This window comes from Notamacropus eugenii, chromosome 7 (assembly GCF_028372415.1).
Source record: "Notamacropus eugenii isolate mMacEug1 chromosome 7, mMacEug1.pri_v2, whole genome shotgun sequence".
Classification (NCBI taxonomy): Eukaryota; Metazoa; Chordata; class Mammalia; order Diprotodontia; family Macropodidae; genus Notamacropus; species Notamacropus eugenii.
The window spans coordinates 150,187,584-150,199,411 of NC_092878.1; the positions used below are offsets into that span (position 1 = coordinate 150,187,584).

At 41.0% G+C, this 11,828-nt stretch overlaps 1 protein-coding gene across 1 annotated transcript in view; it reads left to right on the plus strand.

Annotated features, from left to right (window-relative positions):
- Window positions 1-11,234, plus strand: part of ENOPH1 (enolase-phosphatase 1) — a 30,982-nt gene extending 19,748 nt beyond the window's left edge. The window contains exon 6 of the mRNA XM_072623957.1: window positions 10,179-11,234. Coding sequence (XP_072480058.1) covers window positions 10,179-10,318 — 140 coding nt within the window. The 3' untranslated portion in view covers window positions 10,319-11,234. The remainder of the gene's footprint in view (window positions 1-10,178) is intronic.
- Window positions 11,235-11,828: the final 594 nt, after the last annotated feature.

The window sequence follows — 11,828 nt, forward strand, 5'->3', positions numbered from 1 at the left end:
TTTCTACTAGTTGAATAAATTATCTGATGTGAAAGTATGGGGTGGCTCAAAACCTTGAAACTCATTGTATGGTGACTTGGGGAAAACTGATGCTTTTAAAAGATGCATTTTTTCCTTAGCCAGCTATATGAAACTGTTAGTCAGCATTTGTTTTCCTAAAAACCCCCAAACTTCACATTAGTAAGAATCCTTCTCCCTACCCCCTTCCCCTGCTTGAGTACAGAAGCAAAATAAAAACCCCTGTACAAACATTTCTAAGCAAAACAAATTTCGGCATTGGCCACATCCAAAAACACACGTCTCTTTCTGTACGCTGATTCCTTCATCTGTCAGAAGGTGAGTAGTGGGTTTCGTCATTTAGTCCTGTGCAGCCTGGGCTATTCGTTACAGTCCTGTTTCCTTGTTCTCTTCGCTGTGTATCAGTTCATGCAAGTCTTCCTAAATTTCTCCAAAACTATCTGACGGGGCGCTTGTGCTCAAGCCCCACCCTGAGATTGTTTTATGTGCTTGTCTTGTTTTATGCCCGTTACGTTGTTGTAAAGTTTTGTTGACACCAGTTGCCCCCTTCACCTGTGTAATGGATAAGAAAGATCTTGGGGCCAAATGTATTGTTAGCATAGTTTTTGCTTAATTTGAAGATCTTTCGCACCCATTAATAGGCCCATGTGACCTGCTTAAATCCCATGGAAGCCTAAGTCACATGTGCTGGGAGGAGCTTGCTGAATGGGTGGAATAGGAAGGATGGAGCAGAGCTGAGAAGTTGGGGAGAGCAGTTAAGGTGCAGGAGAGAGGACACAGGCAGGCACAGCTAGTCTGAGGAGTGTTTGTTTGTGGGAAGGCCCCAGCAAGGGGTGGGAAGGCTTGGGGATGGCATTGTCCCCTGCAGTGATAATGTGTATTGACTTCTTGGTTACTATGACGGATTTGGCTTTCTGGCATCTGAATAAATATTTTTCTTTTGCCTTCTCTATGGAGAGTTTTTATACTTTGCGATTCAGAACTACACCAGTATATTCATCATTACTGTCAGTGCTGTGAATATTGCCTTGACAATATACTCTCCCCGTCAGATAACTTCTTACAGCACAGTAGCATTCCATCCCGTTTATATCCATAATTTGTCCATCCACTCTTCAGTTGGACACCCCTTCAGATTTTCATTCTTTGCCTCCTTATACTGAGCTATAAATAATCTATGTATCTTTAGTTAGACTTTGTTTTGCTTAGGACTAATCTTTCCCTTAAATCTAATTTTATTCTTGATTTCAACTCCCAACTATCTTTCCGCAATTTCCTTTCAGGAAAGGAGTAGCAGAGCTAAGGAAGATAAAAGAATTTAAAAGTACGCTGTGTGGGGAGGGGGTGGGAAACTACCAGGGGTCTGTGTAGTGACACAGTGAAAAGGTAGAAAAATTCTTACCTTAATTCATGTACTCCCGCTGAGTCTTCCTTTTCCCTCCCAGTTCCCTATTGAGTGCGATTTATTTTTGTACCCAGTTCTCTGTGTGTGTGTGTGTGTGTGTGTGTGTGTGTGTGTGTGTGTGTGTGTGTGTCTTCTCTCCTTTGACCTGTTCAAGGGAGAGTGAGGCTCAAGAATGAGATGCTCCTGGCATTCCCTTCTGCTTGTCTGTGTAACTATATCTGCTTGTGTGCCCTGATGATGTGAGATCATTTTTCCCAACCTTCTTTCCTTTCCTCCCCTCCCTCCCCAACGTATTCTTCCCCTCTCTGCATTCTTCTCATCCAAACATAACAACACCATTCCCAGGTCTTGGACTCTATGATTTTAAGTCATGATGAGGATGGGTGGGGGGAGGACCCATCAATCATCTCCCTATATTAGAATATAAGCATTTTATCCTTGTCTAGTCATTTATCACTTGTTTATTCACACTTTCCTTTTTATTTATTTAATGTTTACCTTTTTACTCTTAACTTGGTGGATTTAAACTTCAGAGATTCTATACAACTCTGGTCTTTTCATCAGGAATGCTTGGAAGTCCTCTGTTTCATTTAAGGTCCTTTTTTTCCTCTGTAGCATTATCCTCAGTTTGACTAAGCAAGTTATTTTTGGCTGTCAGCCCCTGTCCTTTGCCTTCTGAAATATCATGTTCCAAGTTCTCCATTGATTTATAGCCATGGCTGCTATATGGTGTGTGATCCTCACTTTTGGAATACTTTCTTTCTGGCTGCTGGCCGTATTTTGGTTTTGGCCTGGAAGCTCTGGATTTTGACTGTAATCTTCCTGGGAGTTTTCATTTTGGGGCTTCTTTCAGAAGGCACTTAGTGTGGGTTCTTTCCACTTTTCCCTCTAGTTCTAAAAAAGTCTGGACAGTTTGTTTTTTTTTTTTTAAGATTTCTTGTAATAGGATGCCTAGGCCTTTAATTTGGGTCATGATTTTGGGGTCATCCAGTGATTTTTAAATTTTCTTTCTTCTCTTGCTCTCTTTCAAAGGACGATTGTTTTTGCTATGTGATAATATTTTCTTCTAGTTTTTCAGTCTTTTTTATCTTGTAATTTTTTAAAATTAATTCATTTGTTTTTAGTTTTCAGCAATCACTTCCATATATGCTCCAAACTTTCTCCCCCTCCTTTCCCCCTTCCCCAAGACAGCATGCACATATATTCTTATTAAACACATTTTCACATTAGTAATGTTGCATAAAAGAATGAAGAACAAATGGGAGAAACCATGAGAAAAAAACAGAACATAACAAAAGAGAAAATAGTCTGCTTCATTCTGCATTCCGTTTCTGTAGTTCTTTCTCTGGTTATGGATGGCAATTTGTATCAAGAGTCCTTTGGGAATGTTTTAGGTCCTTGCATTGCTGTGAAGGGCTAAGTCTATCAGAAACAGTTCTCACACACTGTGGCTGTCACTGTGTACAAAGTTCTCCTCATTCTGCTCCTTTCACTCAGCATCAGTTCATATAAGTCCTCCCAGGCCTCTCTGAAGTCTTCCTGTTCATCGTTTCTTACAGCACAATAGTATTCCCTTACATTCATATACCACAACTTGTTCAGCCATTCCCCAATTGATGGGCATCCCCTCGATTTCCAGTTCTTGGCCACCACAACTAGTTTTTCAGTCTTTTAATATTTCTTGTCTCATGGAGTCATTATCTTCTTTTGGGTTCTTTTGAATTTTCAAGGGGTTTGTTGCTTAGGCATAGTTTTCTGTCTCTTGTGACAAGCTGGTAATTCCCTTTCCAGTTCTTTCTCTCCCAGCTCTCATTTCTTTTCCATTTTTTCCTTTAGCACTCTCGTTTATTCACACATTTTTAAACTTTTTTTTTAAACTTGTGCTTCATCTCTTCCACGAATTCCAGTTGAATTCATGCACCTAAGCTGTGTTTTTCTTTTTCTTTGTTTTTAAATTAAATTAATTTTTTTGGTTACATTTTAAGTTCTGAACTGTCTCTCTCCCGCCCCGCAGCAGAGAAGGCCACCATTTGACAGAGATATTTGTGTGTGTGTGTATCTAAAGCCATGCTACGCATACTTCTGTTTATCAGTTCTTTCTCTGGAGGTGGATAGCATCTTCCTTCATGAGTCCTTCGTAGTTGATTTGAGTGTCTATAATATTCCGTCACAATCATATCCCCACAACTTGTTTGGCCGATTGACAGGCATCCCCTCGATTTTCATTCTTTAGCACCACAAAGGTGCTGTAAATGTTTTAGAATATATAGATTCTTTTCCTTTTTCCATCATTACCATGGGAAAGCAGACCTAATACTCGTATTGCTAGATCAGATGGTATAGGCAGTCTATATTCTTTGGGGATAATTCTAGATTGGTCTCCAAAATGTTGGATCCATTCAGTTTCACCAACAGTGTATCAGTGTCCCAATTGTTCCACATCCTCTCCAGCATTTGTCATTTTCCCCTTCTATCATTTTAGACAATCTGATAGGTTTTCCCAACAATTTTTCACCAGATAGTGAATTCTCATTCCGTAAGCTTAAATCTTTACATCTGTCAAACACAGGGTTACTAAAATCATTTACTACTGTATACTTACATATCTACTGTGTTCCATTGATCCACCTTTCTATTTCTTAGCCAGTACCAAATAGTTTTGATAATTAACACCATATAATACAATTTAGGATCTGGGACTGCTAAACCTCTTTCCTTTATGTTTTTGTTTGTTTGTTTGTTAATTCCTTTGATATTCTTGACTCTTTGTTCCTCCAAATAAATTTTATGATTTTTTCTAGCTCAGTAAAATAATTTTTTGGTTAATTTAATTTGGATGGCATTGAATAAGTAGATTAGGTAGAATTGTCATTTTTGTTGGCTCTGCACACCCATGAACAATTAATATTTCTCCATTTATTTAAATCTGACTTTATGTAAAAAAGTGTTTTATAATTATGTTCATGAAGTTCCTGGGTTTGTCTTGGCAGGTATATGTCCAAGTATTTTATGCTGTCCATAGTTATTTTAAATAGGGTATCTCTTATTCTCTTCTTGCATGGTTTTGTGGGTGATATATAGAAATACTGATCATTTATGTAGGTTTATTTTATATCCTACTACTTTGCTAAAATTGTTATTATTTCAACTAGCTTTTTAGTTGAATCTCTAGGGTTTTTTTAATTTACTTTTTATTTTTTTACTTTTTAAAATTTGTTTATTTTTAGTTTTTCAACATTCATTTCCACAAGATTTTGAGTTCCCCATGTCTCCCCTTCCCCACTCCAAAATACTGTGCATTCTGATTACCCTTCCCCCAGTCTGCCTTCCCTTCTGACCCATCCTTCCCTTCCCTCATCCTCATCTTCTCTCTTTTCTTGTAGGGCAAGATAGATTTCTATACCCCATTACCTATATTTCTTATTTCCCAGTTGCATGCAAAACCAATTCTTCACATTCATTCCTTAAACTTTTGAATTCCAACTTCTCTCCCTTCCTCCCAACCCACCCATCCCTGAGAAGACAAGCAATTCAATATAGGCTATAGGTGTGTAGTTTTGCTAAAGACTTCTATATTAGTCATGTTATGAAAGACTAACTATATGTCCCTCCATCCTGTCCTGCCCCCCATTTATTTTGTTCTCTCTAGACCTTTGTCCCTCCCCAAGAGTGTTTATTCTACCCATCTGCCCTCCCTTCTATCATCCCCCCTACACCCTACTTATCTCCTCTCCTACTTTCCTATAGTGTAAGATAGATTTTCACACCAAATTGAGTGTGCATGTTATTCCCTCCTTAAGCCATATGTGGAGAGAGTAAGCTTCATTTTTCCCCTCCATTGAAAAAGATTTTTCTTGCCTCTTCTGAGAGATAATTTGCCCCATTCCATTTCTTCCTTTCTCCTCCCAATATATTCCTCTCTCACCCCTTAATTTCATTTTTTTAGATATGATCCCTTCCTATTCAGCTCACCTTGTGCTCTCTGTCTATGTGTGTGTGTGTGTGTATAAGTGTGTGTGTATAATCTCTCCAACCACCCAAATACTGAGAAAAATTTCAAGAGTTACAAATATTATCTTTGCATGTAGGAAATGTAAACAGTTTAACTTTAGTAAGTGCTTTATGCTCTCTTTCCTGTTTACCTTTTCATGCTTCTCTTGATTCTTGTTCTTGGAAGTCAAATTTTCTTTTCAGCTCTGGTCTTTTTATCAAGAATGCTTGAAAGTCCTTGATTTCATTGAAAGACCATTTTTTCCCCTGAAGTATTTTACTCAGTTTTGCTGGGTAGATGATTCTTGGTTTTAATCCTAGTTCTTTTGACTTCTGAAATACCCTACTCCACGCCCTTTGATCCCTTATTGTAGTAGTTTCTAGATCTTGTGTTATCCTGGTTGCATTTTCACAATACTCAAATTGTTTCTTTCTGGTTGCTTGCAATATTTTCTCCTTGACCTAGGAACTCTGGAATTTGGCTACAATATTCCTAGGAGTTTTTCTTTTTGGATCTCTTTCAGGAGGTGATCGGTGAATTCTTTCAATATTTATTTTACCCTCTGGTTCTAGAATATCAGGTCAGTTTTCTTTGATAATTTCATGAAAGATGATGTCTAGGTGCTTTTTTTTAGTCATGGCTTTCAAGTAGTCCCATAATTTTTAAATTGTCTCTTCTGGATTTATTTTCCAGGTCAGTTGTTTTTCCAATGAGATATTTCACATTATCTTCCATTTTTTCATTCTTTTGGTTTTGTTTTGTGATTTCTTGGTTTCTCATAAAGTCATTAGCCTCCATCTGTTCCATTCTAATTTTGAAAGAACTATTTTCTTCGGTGAGCTTTTGAACCTCCTTTTCCATCTGGCTAATTCTGCTTTTAAAAGCATTCTTCTCCTCATTGGCTTTTTGAACCTCATTTGCCAATTAAGTTAGCCTATTTTTCAAGGTGTTATTTTCTTCAGCATCTTTTTGGGTCTCCTTTAGCAAGGTGTTGATCCACTTTTCATGCTTTTCTTGCATCTCTCTCATTTCTCTTCCCAGTTTTTTCTCTACCTCTCTTACTTGATTTTCAAAATCCTTTTTGAGCTCGTCCATGGCCTGAGCCCATTGAATATTTATTTTGGATGTTTGGGATACAGAAGCCTTGACTTCTATGTCTTCCTCTGATGGTATGCATTGTTCTTCCTCATTTGAAAGGATAGAAGAAAATACTTGTTCACCAAGAAAGTAACCTTCTATAGTCTTTTTGGTTTTCCTTTTTTGGGGTATTTTCCCAGCCAGTTATTTGACTTTTGAGTTCTTTGTTAAAAGGAGGGTATACTCTGGGGACTTGTAAGTTCTCAGTTCCTCCAAGGTGGCACAATCAAGGGGGAGGAGTTTATTCCTATCCCTGGCTTGTGTTCTGGTCTGGGAGCTACTGCAGGCTTTTTTGCCCAGGATCTGAGAGTAGAATTCCTTCTCCAGAGCCTCCACCACACCAGCCAGCGCTCCTCCTTACCCCTGGACCACCACTCAGTGCTGAGATCCATATCAGCAGCTGGATTTCCCCAGGGTCTTTAGGCAGAGGCCACAGCCTGGGGCCAGGGCTAGGGTAGAATCCTGCTCCCTTCGAACCCAGGTGAACGAGTTTTCTCAGTGATCTTTGAAGCTGTCTCTTGCATATGTGGGTTGAGGGATCTAGGAACCGCAGCTGCTGCTGGTGGCACCCTGAAGCCTGCTCGGGTCCTGTCCCTGCTTCACCGTGTAGCCAAGGCTGGGTTGCGCTCCGCCCCAAGCCCAGTGCTATAGACTTTTCCTCTCAGCCTTCTAGGCTGCCTTGGGCTGGAAATCTCTTTCACTCCATCATTTTGTGGTGTCTGCTGCTCTAGAATTTGTTTAGAGTCATTTTTTACAGGCATTTTGTGGGCTGTGGAGGGAGAGCTTCTACAGGTTGTCCTTCTTTTCTGCCATCTTGGCTCCGCCCACTGAATCGCTAGGATTTTCTAAGTATACCATCATATCTTCACAAACAGATAGTTTTATTACCTCATTTTCCATTCTGATTCCTTCCATTTCTTTTTTTTCTCTTATTGCTGTTGCTAGGATTTCTAATCCTATATTGGATAATATTGGTGATCATGGGCATCCTTGTTTCTCTCAGACTTTGCTTGCAGATGTTTTTGAGTCATTCTTGTGCTCTGGGCTTGTGTCTTGAGGATCCCCATCACCTTGGTGGTTTCTTCACATACCTCGCCTTCTCTGTTGGCTTGTTCTCCCAGCCTCCTTCCTGACTAGGCTCTGCACATTTCTGGGGGGATGGTCTGGGCTTGTTCTGTTGCTGCTTTCTTTGCATGTTGGGTGATGTGTTGTTCCCAGGATCTCAGGTCACACTGGGGACCTGCACACTTTCAGTGCTCCCAGATTGCTATCCCCTGTTCTGAGCTCTGCAAATTCCTGACCTGGGTTTCAGTCAGCCAGCTGGAGAACTCTGCTAGCGTAGGATGGCAAACCTGCAGGCTCCCCTTTCATCTGGGATTGCTACCCTGCTTATTCCTCTACCAGCTTCAGACTGGGCTAAATGCTGGACTTTGAGACCCCATTGCACACCTGGGTTCCAAGTCACACCACTGCCAATTCCTTCTGAACTCCTAGTTCTAGATGAGTATATTCTCTTTGCCTCCACATGCCACCTTTGGGTGCAGGTCCCCTCCTCAGTTTGCCATGGACCTGCAACCTTGAAATGGACAGTGAGCCTCCATGCCAGTTGGCCCACATTGCTTTCTCCTCTTGCCCTGGTGCACAGCCTCACCCTGTGATTGGCTGCCCTGTGCAAGCAGTGTGCTCCTGGAGGCTTCCCACACCTCTGTCTATCTCCCTAGGTTTCCAATCACTGTGATTTTTTTCCTTGGATTTGCCCATCCGGATTCGATTTAGGGATTTTCTAGAGACTCTGAGAGGTAAGAGTTAGAGTTCCCACTGCCATCTTGGCTCTACCTGTAGCCTCAACTTGTAAATGGAACTTTGAACCACCAGTGTTTGTTCAGCTTCTCTTTCACTGATACATAGCTGCCATTTACCTCATTCCTGAGTGTTCTGGAGTACTTGGAGGGGGAAGAAATCTTGATTTGTCTTTAATTATATATCGGATTAGGGGAATCAAAGTGGTTAGTTCAGGGAATAGGAATTTAAAGGCCCTGAACTTTTTCAGTTTTCTTAAGAAAAGGAAGAAGTTTCTCCCAGACAGGGTAAGGCAGGCTCTTGGACTTCTTGCTTAGATCATTTTCTTTGTACAAAAGTGTGAACATCAAGTCACTTACAAATGAGGAGTTTGGACTAGCTGACCCCAAAAGTTATGTTAGTTCCAATTCTATCAGTTCCTAAGGCATTTTTAGATTGAAATCAGACTTGAATTTTTTTAAAAAAACAAAAAGTAAATGACCCACTTTTCCCAAGCTTTCAGTTCTCAGGTTCTTTAGAGTGATCTGGTTCTGGCTCCATTCCAGACTTGGGGCAGGTGAACTTTAGATAAGGGAATCCAGGGGCTCATTTGCTCTAGGGTAGGGCTGGCTCAATCATCATGTCATGTGTGGCTCATTGAAGCCCAAACCCTCCTCCCCTTGTCCCCAAGCTGTGAGCACATCCTTTGTCCTTAGCATTTCCTACCTTAGACTTCTTTCCCTCATTAGCGTGTAATAGCTTTTTAGTGACGTGTGCCATCTGCTTCATCTTGCTTTATCTAGCACTTAGTAGCATCTTGTGTGTTTAGTGATTATTGAATTGAATTGAAAGAGTTTGAGTTAAGTGCCCATTGAATGACTTACCTTTTTTATTCCCATGAATATTTCTCTTTCCTGGCCTCCTTTTTCCTTTTACAAAAGTCCTAGAAATACTTGAGGTGAAGTTTGCAGAGGCCATGGGTTTTAGGTTTTGTTGAAAACAACAGGATCCCTAGCTTGCAGATGAGCATCTAAGACAGCTCTTTGAGTACAATGGTTTGAGCTTTTTAATGCTGTATTCTCCTTGACTCTGTCTGGAAGCTGTTGGACTCAAGTCCCAAGGTTTTATGTTTTGTAGGAGGGAGAATCTGGCAGTGAGTGCCCAGGTCTTTTGGACTTTCATGGATCTATAGTGACCTCAGCACTTGGAGTCATCGAGATCTTGATTTGGTCAGACTCCATTTTGCATCCCAGTCCAAAGCTTTCTTCTCTCCTGCCAGGCTGCCCAGATGCTTTGAAAAAGTTGGCTGTGGTTGTACCAAGCAAGGAGCTAGGGGGAAAGAAGTCACAAGTGGTGACTTTGAAGCAGATCCTGCTTCCAGTATTGTAGTGCCAGGCCTGAGAGTGCATGTGTCTGGCTCTTGGTAGCCAGGAAGAGTTGTTTTTGTTTTGATTTTTGATTGGGGGAGAGGGTGGAGATAGCAGGTGATTTGAACTCTCTGAGGCCCGTTTATTTGTGGGTGAATGTGACATATTAGGAGACATCCCAGAAGAACAAGGTTTAGTACCAAATTGCCTGCACAGGGTTCCCCTGATCATCTCTCCTCTTTTGTCCCAGATCCATTCAAGATGTCCTGTCCTCATTTTTGAGGATGAGATGAGCTGAAAGAAGGGTGGGAACATCTTGTTTTTATTTGTCAGCATGACAAAGGGCCCCTTTTCACTTGTTTATAGTTGCCTAATGATGCTGAAGAACTTCGTCTAACTGGTGACATTGCTCAGGAACAGCTGAATCCTATTGTCCACTCCTCTGTTTTATGGAATGTCTGGTCCATTTTTGTTTCCCCAGAGGCCAACGCAGCAGAAGAGGCAGACGTCCATGTGGCGGTGGTTGTGAGACCCGGCAATGCGGGATTAACGGACGATGAAAAGTCCTATTTCAACCTCATCACTTCTTTCAGTGAACTCTTCTTGCCTTCGTCAACTTAGAGGAAGAGGTTTTCTTGTTTTTTAAAGAGAGATCAAAACTATTTCTCAAAATTGTACCTCTGCCCTTGTTTTCTGGGTTTATTCTACTGATGAAATCGCACATCGAAAGAAAATTATATATTCAGATCACCTTCCCCAAGGGTCCCTAAGGGAGAGGAGAAGATTCAGTGAAATGAAGGCCTAGTTTAAAAAAATGAAGATAGGAGTTGTTGAGAGGCTGCATCACTAAAATATTTGCCCCTCTGTGGGGTAGCAGCTGCTAAACCCAATAGGTTAGATTACTGAAAAAAGGAAGAAATAATTGCCTGCTTTAGCTGGTTCTTTACCAAGCAGAAAGCTAATTTGGAAAGGTCACTCAAAAGCCTCACTATTTTAAAACCATTCCTTGCAAACTTGCTGTGATTTTGGAACCTGCAGCATCCCCTTTATGGTGATGGGAGCAAACACTTAGGTGACCAAAGCGTAGCCAGTCTCGCATACAAGAAGGCCAAAAGTCTGTTGTTAGCCTCTAGTGAAGGAGGAGGAAACTAGGAATGAGCATCACTCCCAAGGCTTGACTAACCAAACGTTGATGTCGTCATTAGGATATAGCTTGTGATTTCCATGGCTCTGACAGGGGCCCTTAATAACCTTCCCTGTTATCAAGGTGCAAAATCAAAATGTGGTTTTAACCTCTGACTCTAAGAAAGCTTAATGCTGCTTATCAGTATCTTCCTAGGCTTGAGTACTTGTCATGTCATCCCTAAGATCAAGAATACCTTGTAAAGGAGTCCTTTCCCTCAGAATTGTGAGAGAAGAAATGTAAATTGTAGAAGTACTATTTATCCCAGTTCGGTTCTGATATGCCTGTTCATGTGATATTTCATGTTGTGATTAATAAAAAACAATTTTCTTGGTCATTTATTTATGACCCTTAGGGCTGATTGGTTGGTGTTGTCATTTACTATCGCAGTTCTCATAATACCAGATAGTATCTAACAGATCCCTCAAGTGACTGGTGAAACAAAGAGGAGGCCAGGGTGGATTGGCAGCATAAAGTGATTGACAGCAGAACTGCCGTAGGGGGTCAGAGAGGCTTGAGTTTGCACCTTGCCACTCACACAGTCTGGCTCTGGTGTTGTAGCTTCAGGTAAGGCACCTGTCAGCATGCAATTCACCCACACGAGTCTCTCAATACTATATGTTACGATGAGTATTTTATCTGCTTTGTTGGCGTTTCTCTGAAGGAAGTTGTCCACACTAATTAAATTATAGGTTTGGACCAAAAAGAGAAGAATTTCTCCATTGTTCAAAATCAGAAAACTCATATTCGTGGACCCTTTGGAGATGTGGGATTTCATTGGTTCAGGTTCTCAACTCTGAAGTTGTTTAGTAAGGTTTGGAGGAGTTGCTGTGGCTGGAACGTTGCTCAGCCCATGGTCAGAGTGTTGAGGACCCGCTCCCAAGTGAAGCATCCTCATCAGACCTTCAGGTGGAGCTGTTGTGGCTTGTGGACCTGCCAGAGTATATA